The sequence below is a fragment of the Cinclus cinclus genome, chromosome 4, assembly GCF_963662255.1.
Source record: "Cinclus cinclus chromosome 4, bCinCin1.1, whole genome shotgun sequence".
NCBI classification, from domain to species: domain Eukaryota; kingdom Metazoa; phylum Chordata; class Aves; order Passeriformes; family Cinclidae; genus Cinclus; species Cinclus cinclus.
The window spans coordinates 12465465-12489872 of NC_085049.1; the positions used below are offsets into that span (position 1 = coordinate 12465465).

The window sequence follows — 24408 nt, forward strand, 5'->3', positions numbered from 1 at the left end:
TGCAGATCCCACACCAGTTTTCTAACCAGATCCATCACTCCTACACAGAGCTGTATCATTATCCCAGGAAGGAGCCCTTGTACAGAAAATACCATGGCTGTGTGTTTTTTTGCTCTCTCCAACAAGACAAGTACCATCTAGCAGGGTTTAACTCTGCCATTTATATTGAGAACCTGTAATTATCTTCCAAAGGCGACACTTCAATCTGTTTAACTGATGAAAGGACAAAGACTCTCAATGGCACAAAATGACAAGTCACAGACAGCGAGGGCATATATCTCATCAGGGATGACTCCCAAAAAGACACAGCATTTAATGACGTTTGCTCAGGACTGAAGTTTAATGCTCTTCTGTGACTCCCGCCCTGTACACACATTTCATTTATTTAACCAGTTCTATTCTATTCACTGTTTTAACATACAGCTAAATGTCCAAGACTATTTTCTCATAATGTTGTAGGAACCTTTATTGCTCCAGACCCACTAGTCTGTTCTTAGCATCAGCAGTGGGAACTGTAGATGTAAGATGAAGCCCATAGGAGATTAATATTTATCAGGATTCTCCTTATTAATAGAAAATTGCAATGCAAATTCCAGGAAGACACAACAATACATTTGCTGTCTTATGATGGGAAATAAACTGCATCAGGTTTATAGGTTTTTCACTTTGAGAACAAAAACACTGGTTTAGAGACTGCTGAAAAAGAGCAACTTCCTGCAACAGAAAATGCTTTGAACCCTACTGCCATACCATGGCACACTAAGATGGCATTTTTAGGGTAGAATAAGAGAAGGTAAAAGCAGTGTGACCAGTATTCAAGGGAGGTGATTCTTATCCTCTACTCCACTCTGGAGAGACTCCACCCAGAGTGCTGTGTCCAGATGTCCACCCCACAGCATAAGAATATATAGACCAGTTAGAGTGGGTCCAGAGGAGGGCCACGAAAATGATCAGGGGGCTGAAACACCTCTCCTGTGAGGAAAGGCTGAGAGGGTCATGGTTGTTCAGCCTGGAGAAGACTCTGAGAAGATAATAATGTGATCTTTCAGTACTTAAACATGGAAAAACAGTAATTAAAGATGGAGGGAATGTTGATAGCAGGACATGTTGCAATAAAACCAAAAGGTAACTGTCTAAAAATAAAAGAGAGATTTAGACTAGATGTAAGACAGAAAACTTTTAAAATTTTGACAGTTAAACACTAGCACATGTTGCCCAGGCATGTGGTGGGTGGCCTAACCCTAGGACCTTTAAGGTAATGTTGGACAGGGCTCTGAACAACCTGATCTACTTGAAGATGTTTCTGCCCATTGCAGAGGATGGAGGTCATCCAACCATTGGACTGGATGACCTTTAAAGGTCCCTTCCAACTCAAATTATTCCATGGTTCTATGCTCCTGTGATAAAATAGGGTTTGCCCTAAAAAAACAAAAAAAGAAAAAAACAAGAAAAACAAAAGAAAACAAGACAAAACAAAACAAAACAAACAAAAAAAATAAACACAAAAAAAACCCCAAAAACCCCCTGGAATTTCTTCAGAATAGCATCTAACCAGACTGCGACCACACCAGTACAGTGGATTTACAACATGAGAACTTGCCCAACACAGCACGGTCTAAACAAATAATTCACTTTTTTGTTAGTGTTCCTTTGCGAAGACCCCAACTCCGACACCTCATATTTCACCCCTGTTAAAGCAGTAGCCATAGCATTAAGAAGCAGCACCAGACAGACAAGGCAAGTTCCCACAGTCCTAAAATAATAAAATATTACTTTCAGTGCCTGATAATCATCTCTTTCCCCATAAACTCTCGTGAAACATTTTAGTATGGAATGACATTTAATCTTGCTTACCTGGCTCATCTATTGTTCCAATAACCTCTCCTCCACATGGACAAAGAAAAGTAGAAGAAACTAGAGCCAGTTCTTAAACTAGTGTCTACTAGTGTCCCTTCAATACCTCCCCATCTTCCTGATTTATAGTCTACTAGTAGAGGAAAGAATGGATAAAGGGAGGAGACAGGGAAGGTGATATTCATGTCACCATCGATCTACACTCGAGGCAATCCTGACTTTCTGTATCTCCTCTCTAAGTATCTAAACTGGTTCAAACGTATCCTGTTCTAGAAAAGGCTGTCTCTCTCTCTCCTGCTTGCAAATTTTGTGTATGCAACTAGCTAACAGAAACTAAATTACCTCACAAGAAAGTGTCAGCAACAGTCCTAATCTCCCTAAGAAATGATGCTCTGCATTGGCATATGCTCATAAATCCATATCAAGGGGAGTCATTCAGTTAACCATAAGGAAAACACTGAAGCAAAAATCCCACCAAGTGGGCATAAAATGGACATTAAAACAGGATATATACAAACTCCTTTCTGGAATTTCCACTAACAACCTTTGACCATTTGTGTCTCCATAACACTGCTAACATATTTCTGTGTTTCTGTTTTTCAAATTTTCTGAACTGAGCTCTGAACTGAGCAGGACTTTTTGTTTCCCTGAATTCAGAAACAAAACACAAAGAAAAAAATACAAGAAATGAGCTGGAGTAATTATGTTTCCCTCCAATACATTCTCCCTTGAAGGACCAATATGCCCACTCTTATGAAATATAAAATCACAGAAACATTTATCTGTAGAAACTGAAGCCTTACGGCATCAGTCCTTGCTTCAGAAATCAATAAGAAACTATGATGTTTAATATTTTATTGTTTTTTCTAGTAGTGAGTTTCTTGGGTTTGAATGAGTTACTAGCTTTTAGTAAATCACAAAATCCAGATAAGCCAAGAAAGGATTTAAAGCACTATTTTGGTCTCTGGTACCACAGCCTTCATCTAAGCTGAAGTAGGGAAGACTCTATCAAAGTACAGCCTAATAGATGACAAACAAGACTTTTAGTTCTTACCAGTTCTTACCTCTTCAAAATATCCTTCCTCTTCAAAATATGTTTACTGAAAGAAAGAGCTTGTGGGGTGTTTGATGTCTGTTGTTAAAAGGATCAAAAACTAATTAACATGCTAAAGGCTCATTCACTGTTAAAGTTAATGAGATTTACTGTTCCATCAACTAAGTACTACCATGCTACTTATTCTTCATGACAGGCTAAGGTTTTGGTATGTATTAAGAATATACTCAGATTTAGTGTTTAGTCTTATCAAATTATGGTGAACTACATAAAAAATCCTTAACCTATGAGGTATAAAACTGAGTCTATTCCTCAGTTTCTAACTGAGAAACACCAGTATTGAGACTATCTGCTCTATACCAACAGAAATTATGTAATTCCCTGACCCAGCATCCATGTTCCTCTGTGAAGACTACATCAGTCAAGTCAATCATCATGTCATGGTCCCCCCTCTCTTTCTGGTGTGCAAAGCATACTTTATTCAGGTGCCAGTTTGTCATTGCCAGATTTTCCACTGTTTGCTGATTTGCATTCTCTGATCTGCAGTATTCAGAAACCCCTTGGGTGTTAATCTGCAGGTAAACCACCACCAAGCCTCCCCCCTGCCACACAGAAATTGCTTTATAGTCTTTTCTCACCCATCTCAAGCCCATCTCACTAAGGCTTATGTACACGATCCCAAGTCTGCTCTCTTTCCAAGTTCAAGATCCCAAACCTAATCATAAAACCTTTAAGCCTGCAATCAAGACTTAAAACAGAATCATTTACTGATCAGTTATAAAAGACAGAACATAAGGATCAGGAGAGCTATGAAGGTGAACAAAATAATCAATTTCTATGTGTTTTCTTCTTTTTTCTTTCATCTTTTTAGATTGATCTTTACTATTTCAAGACTAATCTTGCTCTCCTTGCACACCAATTAACTGTTGTTTCTACCCAAATCCACCACTGTTGTCTTCCTTCTTTTGTAGTTTCTTCTTTATTTTCAGTCCATGTTTCTGGCTTCTCTTCTTCTCATTTTCTCTACCTTTCTGGCAGTTTGCAGACCCTTAACAAAAATTTTGTTTATATTCAATTTGAGATTGATATATAAAAGCACTTTTGTGTATGAGTGAAGTGTACTGCCATTCTGCCACAAGATTCTCTTTTTAGTTAACTCCTATGTTAATAAAATAAATTTCTTCTGTGGCTTTTACTTTAAATTTAAAAAAACCAAAAAAAATAAAAAAAACCCTCCTGGTTGAATTCCTTGATAGAACAAAAGACCACAGCATGATACCTTCCTGTAATTTCTTTAATTAGCATCTCACAGTTGTTTCAGTTGTCTGAATACACTTCATACTTTTAATGATAATGCTGCTCCTTGACTTCCATAAACACAAGGAAAACAAATTACCTGAATGTCTCTGCTGCTGTTCTAAAGGTCTGTTTTATTCCCAGAATCCAAATCTTTGTTTCAACTAAACAATATTCAAGGTTTTTACTTTTATATAAGGTTGCCAAAACTGAGCACGAATTGCTGCAGTGATAACAACTTTGGTTTTTTAATATTTTTTTAATCAATTGGTATTAGGGTTGTTCAGAAACCAAAGAATAATTTACAGGAATGAAAAGTACTGTTCTTCTTCAACAATAATTAATTTTTTAAGTTCATAGCAGACACAATAAAATAAAATATATATAAATATAATTCATGTGTGCATTTAGGGGAACATGCCATTTCTCCTTTCTATTCCCAAAAATAAAAACATTCAAATGACAATATTAGCTCATTTTCCCCATATCTACTCTGTAAAGTTATTTTGAGCAACCTGAAAAATACAAATGGTGTAGAACAGAAATATAGTGCTCAGGCTGGATAATCTTTATTTGAGTGTTGTCAGAGCCACCAGAGTAGAAAAAAACTACCAAATCCCCCTTCCAAAACAGAAGAGAAAGAGAAAGAAATATGTAGAGAAAAACAATGTGGGGAAATAATGACTAGAAATACTTGCTGTGCTCTGGTTTTGAACAGGGATTAATCCTACCTCCCCTCCCTCCAAACAAGGATGGTGTGATGTCCCTTTGGCTAATTTGGGGGATTCTGACCAACCTCCAGGTGCCACAGCACAGCACAGCACGTCCAGCTCGCGGGGCAGCTCAGGGAGAGAGCAGAGACAGCCTGGCTAGCTGGGAGGGAGAAGGGCAAAAACATCAAAATGTCAACTAGTTTACAACTCATTTGCTACTTACTAAGCCTGTCTTTTACACACTGTTTGATTTTTTTCTTTTTGCACTAAAATACCACCATCATCTGAGGACACCAACAATAAGTATGGGCTCATGCTTCAGCTTCCAGAACATGGCCTCAAGAGCAAGTCCCCCGGGTTTGAGGTGCACATCAATTTGTGTATGACTGTGCAGGCTTCTCTGATTTCCTGCATCCCTGCCATAGCTAGATTGTTCATTTATAGAGAGTAATTTGCTATTAGATAATTTCCTATAAAGCAGGCAGATCCAGACAATTTTTTTTTCCGTTTAATACAAAGCAATTGTTACTGTGTTTGCCCCATAGATGTTTTCATCCATTCCAGTTCAAACAGCTGAATCCCTGCTGATCACTCCATGTTTGTGTTTCTGTGTGCATTTGCTGCCTTTTCAGACCAGAACATCTGCGCAAGATGCTTCCCTGCACCATCCACATGGTGGATGTGTGCTTCAGAAGGGACTGAAAATCAAAATCCTCATCAGGAGGTAACCCTCCCTCTCAAATAGTAACACATGTCAAAGGTACTACCAGTGAATTACAACTCATCCAATGGCTCTATGCACTTAACTAACATGCAATTTCAAATTGCAGCCAAGCATTATTATTTTTGAAATGGGAATAAGTTCTCCTTGTTTTGTGACAACAACTTCTTCCTGCAAAGTAGTTTGGGTCAGATTTCCAGCATTTTTAATTCTGAAGATAAACATCTGATGACATACACAAGTGTAAGAAGAGTTTGGATTCCATACTCCAACTGAAAAGAAGAACACTCGGGGCCAAATTGTCTTCAGTGCTTTAAAATTCCCATTCTGTAACTTTTTGCATATGTGAATGTTTCATCTTGGTAGAAGGCTTTTGGCCCTTCTTTTTAGCCTCTGAAGGTGAACTCTCTTCCATGAAATCTCTTGAAAACAACATGTAGGGGATTGCCAAATAAAATCCTCATTACTTAATCCAGTGGAATGTGTCCCTGCCCGTGGCAGGAGTATTGGAACTACATGATCTTTAAGGTCCTTTCCAACTCAAACCATTCCATGACATATTGTATGATTTTGGCAGCTTACAGAGAAGATATCTGAGCTATCTTTGCCACTCTTTCAAGTTCACCTCATAGTTAATGTCACATAAATAAATAAATAAATAAATAAATAAATAAATAAATCTCCCAAGAAGTCCGAAGATGTTGTCATAAAAGTACCTTGACCCAGACTTACACATAAGAAGCACACTCAAGTTTAGCCAATAACAGATGAAAAATCTGTTGTAATTGGCACCATTTTTATTAATCAATAAGGGAGGACAAAAGAGAATGCTCCTTTGGTTCTGTCAGTGACAGAATTGATTTCTGATGGACAGGACATTACAGCTTTCATTCTCAATTAATAGGGTAAAATATAAATCTGGAAAACCTACTGAGCATAGGGAGGTTGTGCAGATGTAAATTATGCCTACTACCTATCAAGACACAAAAGAAAACTAATGCTGGGTTGCAGATGTTTGACAATTTAGATGATCCATTAATTAAATAAAAGAATTTATACCTGAACATATGAGCTTGCACTTTTCAAAGGGAGTAAGGGTTTGCAAGGGGTGCAAAAGGGTTGCAGATCACAGCTGGCATAAAAAAAAAAAAAAAATAATTCACAAGGTAGATGAGCAAGAAGAAGCAAGCTGTGAAGAAATTTAAAAGGATCATATGTATTCCTTTGCTGCAAAAAAAGGAAATGGCACCAAAGGGATGGAAAGAAAGTGAAATGAATCCTCCACTCCATTGTGGCAGAGCCTACTTTCCAACAGGCTCAGAGGAAGCCTAGCTTAGAGTCCTAGCTTAAATGACACACCTTTCTCTTTTGAAACTTAAAGTAAGCAAAATGAATCATGCAACATGCTTCTTAATCATTATATATTTAACATTTAAGAGATAGCAAAAACAGTGAGTTCAAGGATAGTTATGGGCAGTGCTGTAAAAATGAACCTGTTGCTGGCATGTCTTCTGTCATGGATGCATGCTGCTCTAAAATGCATTGCAGATGTAAAAGGTGCATCACTCTTGGACTCCACAACATAGCAATGGTTCAGCAGGAGCACAAGTGCTGACACAAGTGACATATCAGGATTCATTTTGAAAAATGTGAGAAATTGAAAAGTATCTGTAATCTTCCTCTCTGTCAGGTTATCTGTGACCCCTACCTGCTGTGGGCTGCTGTGAAATGCTTCCAGGCAAAATTGCACATGGGGTTGATAAGGCAGCTGTAGATACTTTCTAAGCAGTTGCCAAGCCCTTGCCAATGGAATTTATTTCCTGACCACAAAACTTTTCCAATGTCTTTTACTGTAGTGCTCCATTTTCACTGCGGCCATTACAACTGCAGATAAAAAAGAAATAGCTTGGGAAAATATCAGAGCCAGACTTTTATGTAGATGGTGTAATGATTTTCAGTGCAGATCAAAACAAAACAAGTTTAATTTCAATATTACTTAATCCTTGCATTCCTATATATATTGATTTACTAGCGTTTTCCTTTGCATTAAGTGCCTTACAAAGTTAGCAAGTTTACTGTCAGATTTTGTAATTCATAACATAGAAGACTTGTGCAGATGCAGATATCCCTCTAGTATAAGGTGATCTATATCATTACTCCATGCAAACACTCTGCTTATAGGAAAAAAACAAAAACTCGCTTCCATCAACATCTATTACCTTCTCCACTCACCTGCCTGACCCTTACTGAAATATATCAAGAAAGTACCAGAAAACTTTAGATGCAGTTTGAAAGGACAGGAGTTTACCCTTACATGGTAAAAGAGCTTCTAATTATAGATTTTTACTGTCACTGATCTACTTCCATGCAGTAGAGTGGAATTCTGTAGCTTTCAAACTGACCAATCCTTGTCAGTAAAGAAAATATCAGCAGTTTAATGTTTGTGTAACACATACTAGGTATCAGAGAGCACAGAAAAAAAAAATGTAGGACAGTCTTTTCTAGGCATTGAGGCCACTGCAAATACATTGTTGCAGACGTAGCAGTATATGAGTAGGAACAATGTCCAAGTCACTGCAGAAGAGTGACTTGACACACAGAGATCTCAATGGAACTGCAGGAAGAAAAGCTCCCCTGCTGAACTGAACATAGCTCACAGATAAATACTAAATCAGAGCAGGTAGCCAAGCATTCTGCAAAAGCACATCTTGTTCCTACATCTCTGCCCATTTTGTGTCCTTCTGGAAATTCCAATCCATGGCCAAAAAGCTGATGCAGATGTAGTTACAACTGAGACAACAATGAGGATGTCTTAACAGAAGTATTTCTATTAAACGGCATAATCAAGAATTTTACTAACAATTCATTAAACTGTACACAGTGTTACTAAACACCAAGACCCCCCCAAAAAAACCAAAACCCTCACCAACCAGGAAGAAACAAGCACAGTATTGTGTTGTGATGAAGCTAAGAGAAGAAAAAAGCTGATGAGCTGTCTTACAGCAACTTTTTCAAGCCTCCAAAGCTCAAAACTGCTCTAAAGAATGTGAGTGTGCCGCAGCATCAATCCAGGTAGAGTACAAGAAGCATCTGAATGCTCTAAGGAGTGACTCCTGGGAATAGTACTGTGCAGAACTTGGAGCTGGACTCTATGATCCTCATGGGTCCCTTCCAGCTCACTGATTCTGTGATTCTGTGATACAGGAAAAAGTTATGAACCACTTGTTCAGTTAAGATCCAGACAATCTGATACGAGTATAGCAGCACTAGCTCCCTTCCATGACATAAACTTTTTTGATGCCACTTTAGAAAGCCTGACTGTATCAAGGACACACATCATACCTACACTCCTCCCTTATCCTGAGAGTGAAATTTTATACTAATGGGAAAGGCAATTCTGAATAAGACCAATATTTAGATACAAAACATGCTCACCTGCTTTCAAGATCTGAAGCTGAAATATACCAAGCTGAAAAATACCGAACCCTAAACATTAAGACCAAAAGGGTCTCCTACTTAAAGAGATTTAACAGAAGCTTAAAGCAAATTTTTTAACAGTAGGTAAAAAAGGCGAATAAGCATAAAGTTATCCCAAGCAGGAAACACTCAAATTGTTTGCAGACATATATCTTTAGAAATATTGTGCCATTTAACAGAAGATTTCAGTGATAAACTAATAGAAGCTCTATGTCCAGAACAAGCCAGATGATGGACTGTTTCCTTGCACCACATGAACATAATTGTATTTCGTCCTTCCATTACGCTTATTATTATATACACTTATTACAATTTTTTGCCAATTCCAAGTCATACCATAAACTTTGATTCAAGGAATATAAGGTCATTAATACTATTACATACTTAGCACTAATTCCATACTTTATTCAGAGCAAAATCAGGAACATAGCATGCAGCCATGAACTTTCCCTATAATACAGCAATAAATAATTACCTATTCAAATATGTCTTATGTGTATCTATCGCAAATACAGAAAGCTCTTTTATGAAATATTAGAACAATATAACAACAGTTAAAATAAAAATATGCTTCATTGAAAGGTTAGAGCCACAAAATCAAAAAGCTGAAGCACCTTGTAGTAATACCTATGTTCCATTCTCCCAGCTACATGGTTATAGCTGTGCTACACCACAGTCTGTACTTTCTAGCATTATTTTTTCCTCATTTTCATCCTCTGTAGTCACTTCCTTACTATATTCTTATCAGATGAAAAGGCTGGGGGTAGCAAGTGCTGGCTTTAGAAAGTGAAAGCCAAAGAATAAGGCATATTGAAAATGAAGAGTTGAGGTTGTAATATATAGAGTACAGGAAAAATTTTCAGAAAAACCAGAAAATAGAGAAAACACAATAACTGAGGGTGAAATTACACTATCTGGTTTTCTACTTTGGGCAAAAAATAGCAAAAAATTCTTAATGAAAAATCTTGCAGATTATAACTTTAAAATTGAATTTATTTTACTTTCATTATATGCACTTATTTGTACACAATATTATGTTACATTTGGATATGATACCATCTTTTTACATGGAAGTGACGTCCATGAAATGTGTTATGAGATGAAATACTGTCCCTAAAATGGCAAAATGCCATGCACTAGTTCTTTGGCTTCCATTCCCCTCTACTGGTTATGAAAGTAATGCCCTTAAGATACATGCATGCTTTGGGGAGGGAAGCAGGGGGAGGAAGGATAGTTGAGAGGCCAGAAGGGAAGGACAGCTCTGCTGACCCAGTGAGAAGTCTGGTGTGTCCTCAATACTCTGGAAGAGAAGAGGGATTGGAAATGCTGAGGAAATGCCTGGTGGGACCACATAGTTTACACACATCAGTATATTCTATGTTGCTAAAAGCTGATTCTATTTGAAACCAAACTGAAAATACTGCCCCTAGGATTTCAACTCAATCTGTTTTTATCACCTTGGGAACAGGTAAACATGCTCCTCTAGCATTTTCTGTTCATTCATATTAATTTTTTTAAAGGCATGGTAAAACATAAATACATCTTGACAACTCCAGAATACATGTAAGCCTTTACAATAAAAAACCAAATAAATAAATAAAAGGGGGAAGGGGGAGGAAAGTGGCACAACAAACGTCAAGGGGGATTGCTCACTGCCTGCTCAGCAATGGGAGCGTTACTGCCGCCCACTCCCTCACCATCCGCCCAAACACATCCAGCAAAAACAAAATCACTGCTCCACGGTCTCTGACTCAGACAAGGTACTCAGGGAATAGCCTCTGCAGAGCCTGTCTGTTTAGTACTTTCCAGTGGACTGAGCATTAGTGAGTCACTGCTGCCGTAACACAAACCAACTTGGGGTAACACAAACCAACTCGGCATAACGAGCAAAGGAGCAGGAACACGGCCACTGCCAGCAAGCAGCAATTGAAGCTGAAGGATTATGTAAGGGGTTTCTATACAGGACAGCAAGACCTAAAGGATCTCCATGACCTTTTCAGTTTTGGCAAGCATTCCCTGCTAGCTTCTTGGTGGGAAAAATCCTCTTCACAATGAAGTGCAACCTACTGGCATCTGCAACAGGTTGCACCATAAAAATAAAAAAATACCCTTGAAACATAGCCACTGAATTATTTCAGGTTTGTTAACTAAATGTTAAGAAATACATATATTTTTCCCTTAGAAAAGTCAGAATTGTATGTAATGATGAATCTAGAGAGGAATACCACTGTCCCATTCACTGGACCTCCCAGACTCCAGATGCCTTCACTCTTCTTCACACTGCTCTCGTAAGCCCACCACTACACAGAAATGTTTTCCCTGTACTAATTCAAGAGGACACAAATCAAGAACTTCTATCTTTGGTCTGAAGATAATTTCAGAATTCATTGAATCAGAAGTGTGCATTTTGAACCCAGGCTCACGGAAAAGTACAGATTCTGTTGTTCTTTTTTATTCTGATATTTGAAGGGGAAAAAATCTAATTATTTCATCATTTATTTTAACAGCACATGAAAAGGAGCAATAGATGAACAATTAGATTTTTCCATAATTATATCTGTCATATTTGCATAGAACAAAATTTATTGCCTAAGGGCTGTTTTAATTACAATCAAGTGGAGGGTGATTGAAGTTTTAATAAGAAATAGAGAATTGAAAATAAATTAAATCCCTAAACAGTTCTATAAAAAGAGCAGCATTTGTCTCAGGGTATACTGAACCTAAAGACTGGCAGAACTTCTCTTGTTAAGAAAGGCAGGCTTGAAATAGGTTAATGATGTCAATGTTAACTAAACACAAGCAAGGTGATAAAACCTCAGACAATGTATTTCTTTCAAGTTATACGGAATGAAATTACCTCCAGCAAGAAAAGAAAAAGAAAAAGGAAAAAGAAAAAGAAAAAAGACAAAGACAAAGAAAAAGAAAAAGAAAAAGAAAAAGAAAAAGAAAAAGAAAAAGAAAAAGAAGCAAACAAACCAACAAAAACACCAAAAACCCACTAGAAATTCAAACTGCTTTTTATGCAAGACACAGACCATAAAAGAACTATTAAACAAAATTACAAAATTTGTATTTTCTCATAGCTAAACAACATATCACCGCACATTTTTTTTTAATATTCTGTAATCACCTAACTGCAGTGGCTTCTAAATTACTTCTGTTTGTGATGTGAGACTAGTTCCAAATCAATATTGATTTTTAAACCATTAAAAATTAATATTAAATAAAAGTGAATTTCTTTGACAGTCACAATCTAATGCAAACCTTTAAAACATACTTGGGGATTCATTCCCCCACCCCCTTGAGAACTAGTACTCTACACTTTCTACTGATGGTGATCCTGTCAATCAACTTCAAATAAGAAACTGACTGATTTTGCATTTGCAAAATATTAGCAGAATTTTGTAAATAAAGACTAAGAAGAAACGAGGTAGACAAAAAAAACAAACAGAAAAAAAACCCAAAACCAGTTAATTGCATGCCTAACTTTTGGGCATTAGCAGAAGTGCAAGAGCAGTTGCTTACGCCCCAAACACCCATCTGCAGTGCCTAACACAGAGGTGCTTTGCCTCACACACCTCCTCACCCACCGCCACACTTCTCTGAAGCCTCTTGCAGTATAAAGAACATGGTGATGATGTTTGAACAAGACCAGTGGGAAAATATTTTAATCTCATAACTGAGCGCTGTAAAAACTAAGATCCAAGCCTACCCTGCCTCCTGGTTCTGTGAATCTTCCTTTCCTCACACTGGACCAGCACTGGTATGATGGAGGAATAACCAAGAACAAGCAGGGCATTTTCATTCCATCTAGATTGCAATTAAGCCATCAGAGAAGTATTTTTGGAGCTAGGAGACAAATACAAGCATTCTTAGACTGAAGATAAATTTCATCTCAGATCCCTGATTTCTTAGACAGCGATTTTGAGTTATGGAATCCTTTTTCAAATATATACAAAAGAAAAACTACCAAAAAACTCTGACCAAAACAACAACAAAATAAAACAGAACAAAACATACACAAGATCTCTGTATCTACCAATCCTAAGCTGATTTCAGTCTCTGATCCTAAAGAAATTAAAGTCATCTTGCAACACTGACCCAAAAGCAATGCTCCAGACAGAGGATTTCAGTTTCATCTGTGTAAGACATCTTGTGCTTAGCACATTTATATCTGTCCTTCAGCTGCGCTCCTCATATGTCCAAATGCCAAAGGTGGATTTTGGACCTAGGTGACTCCACAAGGACAGTCAGCTGTGTTAAAATCAAGTATACATGGGAGACTTCTCAGTATTTGGAGCTCCTGCAAAGAGTCTCCTATGCCACTGTATTGTTGAAAGAGACAAGTGAACACATTTGTAGAGAGTCCACTAAGGATCCCTTCCACCTCCATGTGAATTCATAAATCAAATCACGCTATATAATAAATCTGATCCCTTTAGAAACCTAGTTGAAGAGCAATTCATATCTGTTAAGCAGCTTCATAAAACGGGGTGAAAAATATTCCTGGGTAGTCCTTGGACTTTGAAGAAACCATATCTTCATCACATTGGCACATCAAAAAATGTGTCATCAGCTTGTTTCTTGAAGCTTTGCCATCAAAGGGAATCTTTTAATCCAACAAAAGGATTAACATAAAACACATATGGAGTACCTCAGACTCTATTGATTAATAAAGCTTTTTGAAGATGAATATTTGTTTATCAGCAAATTCACAGCTGGATCACAGAAAGTTAGACTTTGAGAAAATAGCAAAAAACAGTTTATGCTTTCCCTCAGCATATTCTGCTTTCTAAGTTTTGCCACTGAGTCTTCTGGTACAAGGAACTTGCTGGATTCCTGTGGAATTTTGTCTTTTGTACTAACAAGTACATCACAAGTCAGTGTTGCAAAGAAAGCTGACAGTAGCTCTTATAAGGAAAATTTCAACATGGAAATTTTACTACAAAGCCCGAAAGGTGTGATAAAGGTGACAGGTGGACACCTTAAAACTATAAGGAAGAAAAACATGAAAGAAAGATGCCAGGTGAACACACTCCATGAAACTGCTTCATACTTTCATGAAGTTCAGTATTTCTTCCTAACTAACTCTGCAGCAAGCTGTGTCCAAGGATTGGAAACAGCTGATGTGATCCCTTTAAAGCTTACTTGGAAGAGCCCGAGATTTACCAGAGTTCTTTCCTGAGGGGTCCAATTAACCGAGCTCATGAAATACTGTCACGAAGTGTGCTACCAAAATGCTTGAGGAAAAAGTCAAATATTCCAGGAAATGTGCTACACTACTGAACATACCTAACCTACACCTAACAGTGCATTTAAGGATACTGCAGCTATATAATAAGCATTATGCCCATGCTGTAGATAGGTACCATAACACTCAGAAAACATTACCCTTTACAGACAGGAAAAAAAAAATTAGGAAGCCTGTTTGAAAGAACATACCATTCAACTACTCATTCTTGAATGACATAATTATTAAATTATATGACCACCAACCAACCCAAAAGTGGGGATTTATCTATTGGTTGTGCAAAGGACAGATTCTGATATTCATTATACAATTCAATTTTTTCATTGCAGCAAGAGTCCTACTGAAGTTGGAAGTTGGATGTTTTTACATACTGCATCAGTCAGAACTGGCATTTCTAAATTCAGTTTTAGTCTTGCCCAATTATTGCACTCAGCTCAATCTCACTAAAAATCTGACCATGAAGAGGTGAGAAAAAACATTTGAGCATTTTACCATGATATGTACATAACAATTATGAAGGGTTCCATTTTAAACAACATAGCTTTAATTTTGCATTTGTGCTTTGATTCTGCCCTCTGAAGTGAAAACTGAACTTAATTACAATTCAAATGTTTTGACAACTTACTAAAACTCTCTAACCCAGGAATGTACAGATTTCATAGCATATTTAAAAAACACTGACTCTCACACAGGTACCCTGGAAATGTCAAAGGGGGTGAACAATTCAGCATGAGTCAGTGTGATGCCACAACAACTCAATCTAATCTGAACTTTTAATATGGGGAATGTGGAAGAAGACAAGAAAAGAGTACAAAGAATTCCACTGAGACAAATATTGGAATCATGAACACAGTCAGGTATCAATGCTCTTAAAGCAAAGATTCTGAAAGACAACAGAAGTTAAATAGTCCCAAATTTAACCCAGTCTTGGGGGGAAAAGAAGCCTCACAAAGGCAGAATGAAGGCTTGGGATTGTGTACAACAGACAACAGTTGTACCAGAGTTTATGTATAGTACGTGGGTGTGCAAGCTTGCATCTCTGAAAAGAACACTTGCACTTCATTCTTCTCCATAATGTTTAATAGAGCTTTCAGCAAATAAGTGGAATTTTCATTTCACAGGGGATTTAAAAATTTTTAAATTTTGATTTTATTTATTTTTTATTTTATTGTGTTTGGAAATGTAAACGTAGCAACTGAAGAAAAAATAAGGAGTCTTGAGAGGGTTCATTTGACAACACAAGTATAGAAGCCAACACTTGCAAATTAAACTACTTCTATATAATACTGTGATTTGAAAAACCTGGTTCACCATGGAAATAACTCTTCTGTAAATTTTTCAACTAGCCACAGAGAAAATCAGTCTTAAAAAAAACAAAACAAAACAAACAAACAAAAAGTGGGTTTTGGGCATGATCTGACTGGAAGTCATCAGACCAAGAAATAAGGAATAAAATAGTTCTCTTTGCCTATCAGGCAGAAGCTCATACAAGGAAAACAAAAATAACTTCAGGAGAAGACACTGCCTGAGGGTAAGAAGGCTATCAAAGCCCTTGAGACAAAAACTGGAACTAATACAAGAAAAAGAACTGCAGAGGTTTGGGTTGGATTGTTTTATTTTCAATACTGAGCTTCCAAAGCTGAAAAAGAAACCTTAAAACCAAAAAGAATCCAAGATTTATTTAAGCAGTATTTCACCCTTCACAGTCAAACCCCCAGCTTAGGGTGATGCTGGCATTAATGAGGCCATGCTCCTGCAGAACATCATTCTCAATTGAAATTTCAGTATCCATAAACCTAGACAAAGAAAACTGCTTGTAAGAAACCCATGAAGAATCTCTCACCAGGAGTACAAAAAAAAAAAAAAAATTCTGCAAGAAAACTTCAGCAAAATTAACCATGGTCATTTACTTAGTAAGTGAATTTGCGCAAATGAATGTATAAAGGGATCCAAATAAGAAAGAGCTGCTATGGCTATCAGTGCTGCATACTTTTATCTACATGAAATGTGAATGCAACAAAACTATGCTAACAGTGGTAATTTACTTTGTAAGGAGAAAGAAATGTCACATTGTGAAGCTGGTTATCAAGTAACATTATTTGCCACAAGCACTTTTAAGCTTTCTTTGTCTCAGCCAGAGTTAAAGCTCCAAGTGCAATGCACTGTGCTGGCAGGATGGAGATTCAGCAGGTGTCTCTCTAAGCTTGCAGACTTGATGCCATTGCAGCACTATGTAGAGTTCATGGCCACAGAAATCAAAATGATGACTGTGGCTATCTATAAGGATATGGGAAGTTGGAGGGATGACCCCCTCTTTATCTGTAAACAAGATTACAAGAGCTGCAGGAGGTAAAATCAAGTCAACTGTGAAAAGAAAAGCAAGCAAACAGGCAATATTCATCAGAATTTTCACTTCAAGCCTTTGGATTTATTTTTCCGGAATTTTATGATGCCTTGCAAGGTATGTGAGCTATGTGAATCTATCCTCTGAGGCATAATGCTCCATCCACACAACCTGGATTTTGGTTAATAAAATAAGACTCTAGGCAAGACAAGTGAAAACAAATTCAATCATCTGACATGTGGACAAGTTGACAAATGTTTGACTTCACAAGTGTTTCGTCTCACTAGCTCTCATTCCAAAACACATTTGCTTCAGCAGCTACAGCTGACTTTCAGAATACACTACATTTACATCTGGAGATTTAAACCATGTTCATATGTGTTAATAGATTCAGTATAGTAGTCTAAAAGAGCACATGTAAAACTTTTTCTGCTACTGTGCAAATTTCCAGTGAGGGTAGTTTCAATAATAGCAAAGTATTATCTTAAACTCACCTGCAAAGTTCCTGCTGTATTTGAAGAAGCTACTTAGACAAGCTCTGGTAGTGGACTGAAATCTAAATATAATGCTGCAACAAGGAGATGACAACGTATATTTTAAATATTCACAAGAAGCATCCAGAAATAAAATTTTTAAATTAGCTACTTAGTAGAGTGAGCTACTATGTAGAGAATTGATAGAGATATAAAAAGTAAACATGTGAATACACCTGGAGTCCTAACACTGCAAAATTCTACCAAATATGTAACAGAAAAGAGTTAAAGAACCAAGACATTTTGTCATGTAAAAACACACATCATGCATGCATGATCATTTTATCTTGATTAATCTCTGATATGACCACAACTCAAGGGTAAAACTGTGCATTCTGGGATATCACACACATGAGTAATAACCAACAGGAAACACCCAATTCCTCCATCAACTCAAGACCTAGTTCATCAGTGTCCCCTAATGACAAAATCACAGTGGTTAGTGTGTCATTGCAAAGTAATGAGGGAAGTCAGAAGCACAGATTGCCCTCAGCTTTAGGAGAACCCAAACTACACCACTGAAAATGACCTTATTTTCAGGCAGAGACTTTAGCCCTCACAGGCTGAGAACAAAAGTAAATGGATTTAAAATTTGGAATTGAAGGGATACTGGGATATAGTTTGGAAGCAATTTCAACACACTTGTTAAAGTGTGTTCTTATCCAGATATGTGTCCACAAGTACACACAGATATTTTCAGTTTAGAGACCTGGCCCAATGCAACACAGAGTGATCAGATCTAAGCTTTAGACTAGGGTGTGGGAATGGTGGACTCAGCTATGAGATGTGACTATTTAGGCCTCTTGGAATTCTTAGTGGAGCTCAATGACATGTGACTGAGTTGTAATAGAGCCCAAAAGCAAAAGATTATGTCCACTTAAAGTTCTGTTAAATGAATGGACAGTTCAAATTTATCTATAGAATAACTTTAAAGAATGGAAAGCTATCCTGTTACTACAGGCAATTTAAGATTAGCAGACCAGAAAGTAGGTGTCCCAGGGTGGTTTTGAGAATGTTAGGTTTGTTTTAGATGCCAAAACAAAACTCAGGCTACACTGAGGATACCTTTCAATAAACAGTGGTTTCACACCTACAAAATTTATTTTACTTTTATAAGTCTTTCAGGCAACATAAAAATTCCCAACCGTATTTAAAGTGCACAGGATCTCTGCCTGGGAACCTCAAAATATGTTATAACACATTTTAAGCTTCCCAGTTTTATTGTGAGACACTGAAACCTTATTTCAGGCAGACAGGGAAATACTGAAAGATCTGGACACACTTGCACAGCTGTGTTGAAATTGCATCTAAACCAGCAGATAAACATTCTGAGCTCCTCGTTCAGAGACAGTTGTGCACCTTGGACATTTCCCAACAGCACATAGAGGGAAACTGTCTCCTAGCACACAGTCTGTGCCTCAGTTTCCATGGAAACTCAGCTTCCCCAGTTTTCTTAAGAAATAAAGGCAAGGAGGCTAGAATGAAGATATTATGCCTCTGGTTAAGATGTCTGAAGAAATCTAGACAATACGGTGCAAATGTGCATGTAATTCATCTTTATCTACACACTGCTCAAGAAGCCAAGGGTACTGACTGCAGCCTTCCCTTAAGCAACCTTAACATGAGTTAGTTAAAGGCAGACACAAATGACCCCAAAGCAAAACAAATACATCACAGGCAGGAATTCAGCAGTGAAAATATGATTGACTCTCCTTCTCCAGTGAAATGTATTTTAGTGGAGCTTCAGTGTTTGCTTTACAGTAATGGTTATTATGCTGTTGTCTTACAGTGTGGGCAGTAATAGAAGAAAAGTGTACTAATAAATGCACTGTGAGTGTACAACATAGGGTTGACAATAATATTCAGACAGTGAAGCTTTCCAGAAACCTGTATTTTATTCCGGAAAAGACTTTTAGGGGAATATGCATAAATTCTAATTTTGGATAGGAGGATAACTAGTATTAATCTCAAACTACTACACAAACAGTCAAACATTAAATTATTTCCAAATGCAGAAAGGGATCTTAGCTAAGCAAGAAATACAATGTTTTGATCCTTTTCCCTAAATCTTCTGCAGTCTGGGCTTGAAAGGCTTTTACCTGGTATCAGTTATTCTTAATTTTCTTTCTTTAATTTTCTTCTACCTAAAAGGTACAAATGACTTACTATCTTCAAATATCTGAGCAAAAAAGACAAGTGGTAAAACTGCAGTTTTGCCTGCTGTAGAAGATTCGGGATGCCCCCAGACATGTACTGAGCAATGGGGAGAGGAAGGCCAAGGGCTTCACAGCTACCAAATTCGTACTGCACAGGAGTGAAGTTGCTGTTTAAATTTAAATTTAAATCATGATACAATACATAAACAGAGAACAAAACCCCACAAGTATTTAAAATATACCTTCCTAATTTTATAGTACGACAAAAAAGAATTAGGATCTTTGCAAATCCTAAGATTACTACAGCATTTTACATAAGCAATAAAAAGTATTATTAATCCATCTTGTATATTAATAACTTCAAAAGGGTTTAATTGTATATAGTCAATGAGGAAATATTTCTAACTCCTCAAACCATATTTTATAAATATAGTACAATGTCAGGTATGCTAGTATTTCCAATTATACTCATCAAATAAGTATTACTATCTTCTAAATTTTCCATTTGAATGAAAAGATTCTGCTTTATTAGCAGGATCTACATAACTCCAGAAATCTAATGCACTCATGAATAGGGTAGGAATACTAAAAATGAAGCTAAGTCCACAAAAAATTAACAATTTGGGTACCAGACAGCCCAATGGACTAGGCATAATATCTCTTGGTGTCCTTGGAAAGGCTTTGTGAGTTTTGCCAACAGGATTGTATTGCAGGATACATTTTCAGAGAAACCTCCACTCATTTGCCAGCACGCACTTAGGGATGCAGGCTGCAATGTAGCACAGCTCATCTGTACCCACCATTTAGTAAGGTACACTGAGACAGAAAGTTAACTTCTCCTTGATATCATGAAATTGTAGAATTATAGAACATCTTGAGTTTGAAGGGACCCATAGGAACCATTGAGTCCAGCTCCTTGTTCCTTGCAGGACAATTTGCATATGGAAATCCAGTATTCTGAAATAGTTCAGTAGAGTCAGGCCAGACAAATATACAACAGTACACAGCAGTAAGCTGCAAAATAAGTGTTCACTATTTCAACAACTGGCTCCATTGCAAGACAGTCTGACATTCTTCACTAGAAGGCTGTTGCCTGTCTCCTTCGTTATTACTCATACTACTCTCTTTCTCCACTGCACTTTGCTAGAAAATTTTCCATTTTCCTTTCATCCTAACTTTTTCTTCTATACACTACATTTCCTAGTAAGAGTAACCTAGGAAAACCCTGTGAATTCAGATCAGGGCTTTCCCCTTTCTTCTTCCTCAGCTAGGTACCTATGACAACCACCAGTTTTAAGTTTCTCTCAAACATAAAAATTCAAACCCATTTACCTAGTAATTTTAGTCTCATTGCTAGAGATTTTTCCTAGCCCACAGTTAAATAAAAACACGAATAATTAAGTGTGCAAGAGATATTTCTCATTTAAAGGTGCTCTTATGACTCAAGGGAAGCCAACCTATTATTAGAAAAGTCATCACTAATATTTGTTTATTGCAACCTTACCCAAAGGTTGTTTGTGTCTCATACCTAGACGAAACCATGGCACCCCTGAGCAATATTGTTCATCTCTGAACAATAATACTGTTGATGTAATTCACTGGCACCTTTCTCGTGGCATCACAGGATTCAGATCTTAATTAACACTTTGAGTCATATTAGCCCCAATGGTAAAACCCTCTATGCAGTCATTAGCAGCAGTTCCATTCAAGTCCACTCCTGATTTCAGAGAAAATGTGACCCATCAGACTTAAGAAGATTGAAATTTCAGGTAAATAATTCAGCCTCATTACATAAAGTTTATAAAGTGACAGCATAAAGTTAGTCCTTGAAAAAGCAGAAAGAGAAATACATATGGACAGTGAAGAAATCCACTCAGTAGAAATCAATAGATCAGGTACAGGAGACAATGAGTGTCTCCTGTGTATAAAAAAATGTACAGGAAGGTTTAAAATTGGAAGTGATTGAAAGTTCTGGTATATATCTGTGATAATTACAAACAGGAAAGTCGGTTTAAGCTCTTATGAGCTACTGGATGAAAGGACCATCCGTCTCCTAATTCAGTCTTCTTTTACCTCAGGAAACTGAATCATAGTGTCCTTTTCAAAATGTGACCATGTGCTTGCCTGAATTGAGGTAGCATTTTTCTTCCACATTCACAGAAAAGCTGTTCTGGAATATTTCTTAGGGTAAACATGATACTTATTTAATTTTCTTAAAATTTAAAGATCAAACTAACACAGACATATATAAAAAAACCTTACATTAATCTTGAGGCTTGAGAAAATATAAGCTTTTGCTGTGATAACTTAAAAACATCAAACTTATATGGGTTGAAGGGAAAACAGTGGGAAAAAATGTGTATTCACAAAGGTCTGTAAATGACTTATAGTATTTTGCAATGGTAATACAAAGCCCACAGAATGCCACATAAGCACATGCCCACGGAGGTAAAACAGGAAAACAAGAAAAATATTGGACCTATTTTCCATTGATTTGAATGATTGTTCCATTGATTTGAATTAGAGAAGCTTTGGCCCAGACAACAGTGATGCACATTGTGCATTAGGTAAACAAGGTCAACTGGAAGAAGGAACTCCTGCTAAGAACCAACGGCAGGACAATGGGTACCTCTTGTGGTACTTATGCACAGGCAACAGATTGTGCAAAATTTTATTGTCTACAAGAAGGTGAGCTCTCAGGCCAGCAGCAGCAGTTTCACTCATGCTGATTCTTCAGCTGCACAAAACTGTACTGATAAAAACTCGGTGGGTGGGACTTATCTCCCCAACTTTACACACTTACAATACAGACATTTAGATGTGAGGCTTCTCCAGCTGCAAAAGAGAGAAGTTCATTCTTCTCAGCTATAGTTCATCCCATTTTAAAGTCTTACTCAGAAAATGTCAGGTCAGTCCTGACTGAGACTTCTTTTATTCCACCAAACAAACAAACAAAAAAAAAGACCTTAGGATGACCAGCTGAGTAGATGCCTACAGTTAGGTGAATTAATCCCTCTTTCTCATCTCTTTACTTTAAATAATAGATCCAAACTAATGTGCAAGCCTATATGGATATGTAATTGCCCAAGGAATCTTTGGGTTTTTCCAAAGTCTGTTTTTTCATCCTTTAAACTTATTTCTAATAGCTCTATTCTGAATGAAGTATGTTTACTAATTCATCCAGATCCCTCCATGTATGTTTGGTCAGTATCTTCTGAAAAGCCCTTTAGATTCTTTTACTGGTGAGAGTGATGTGAGTAGGAGCCATACAAAGCAATTACCCAGGTCTGATGTCTCACAGGATAGAAGAGAAAGGGACTTCTGGCAAAAGCACTTTAAAGGACCAGATATTTCTTATTTAAAGCACAAAAAATTGTGAGGCCACACTGAAGCATGGCCTTCACACAAAATATGATTGAAATACAGGTTAAATTACCAAATCAAAAAAAAAAGAAGCCTTATTTCTTGATTCCCCAAGCTCATTGCTGACTATGGAGTACAGTGATCTTCAAGCCATAAACATTCATGTGCGTCACCTAGAGGAATATTTTCCAATCTATTTATAACTTTATTTCTTACTTGGCCATGGCTCCTCTGTCGGTCAATATTATAAACATCTGCCCTATGCCAACAAACGAGTCCATTTTTACCATGAAGTCAGGAGCCATCTTTCTACATGTCATGTCTTATGCATATCACAGTGACATTGCCTCTAAGTGTATAGGCAGTAAGGATAACAATGAAAGCATGTTTCAATAGTAAATAAAAATATTTTAAAATACTAAATAGAAAATTTAACCCATTACTACTCACCACTAAGGCTTTAGACCTGTTACTTAGAAGTTTTTCAATATCTCTGGCTGCAATTTCCACTAGCTGACGAGGGTTGTTTGCTTCTACAGTATACAATGCTGTGTTTTTCAAATAAATCTGCAAAAGGAAAAAATGGAAATAAATCAAAATGACAGCACACATTCAAAATAAGCCAAGTGACTTGAGAGAAGAGGCATCTATTCTTATTGGAGCTTCCTAAAGACTACTGCTAGGAAAATCCAAATGGGTCCTCTGAAAGAGGTACTTCACCTTCTTGTCTAAGAGGTAGAAGCTAACACTACAAATCATTTAATAAATCTTCAAAATTGACCAGTTTTAGTGATAAACTAGCCAACTGCAGAATGCTCAAGGAATCTGATTCCCACTGAGTGCTAAGAAAGCAGTAAAATGGAGATTCTTTAAAATGACTGAATTTCAAATACAATAGTTATTGCTGAATTGAATACTACCTTGAAAGCTGAAATACAAACATACCAATTGAATTAATTCATTTAATTATGCTAATTTAATCAGTTTAGTCCCTCATCTACTTATTCATATGATAGTATTAGTATTCACAAGGAAAGAGAAGGGGAACAAGTAAGAGGAAGAAAGGGAAAAGCAGAAATACAAAAGGGGAAATGCAAAAAAAAGATGAGGGGAAAAAGGGGAAATACAAATGTTTCTCCTCTATATAGGAGCCATTAATTGTTTCCGAAGCAGAACATGTATATGAAGGAGATAATTTGATTTGTTATTCAGAGACACTACAGTGAAAAGCATGTAACCATAAGAAGGAAGGAAGAAAAAAGATGCAAAAAAAAATGCATTTGCCTATCTCTGTCTTACTAGAACTGGATAAAGAAAAAACACATTATCTGGAGGGGAAATATAGGGGAAAAAAAAAAAGAAAAAGGGAAAAGGGAAAAAAAAAAAAGCTGGATACCTTATAGCTAGATGGGCAAATGGGGAAAACTAATTTATGCAGCCAACAGATGGCTTGAGTTTACTCAAGTACTTTGCCTCTGTAGCACTGCCTGGTGGGGGCTGTGCTGTCTCCTGGGGAGTCATTGCAGGCACAGGCAGCAGCACTAATGCACTGGCTGCCATCCAGCAGGAGAGCTGAAAGCTGCCGAGCTGACCGCTGAGCACACTGAGCCCGGCAGCCCCGCCAGCCTCCTCGGGAGAAGGCTACG

General features: G+C 37.2%; 1 protein-coding gene across 3 annotated transcripts in view; it reads right to left on the bottom strand.

Annotated features, from left to right (window-relative positions):
- CACNA2D1 (calcium voltage-gated channel auxiliary subunit alpha2delta 1) overlaps window positions 1-24408 on the bottom strand; it is a 352862-nt gene that overhangs the window by 263082 nt on the left and 65372 nt on the right. For all 3 annotated transcript variants that reach the window (XM_062491655.1, XM_062491654.1, XM_062491656.1), the window contains exon 3: window positions 23213-23329. In XM_062491655.1, the coding sequence (XP_062347639.1) occupies window positions 23213-23329 (117 nt within the window). The remainder of the gene's footprint in view (window positions 1-23212; window positions 23330-24408) is intronic.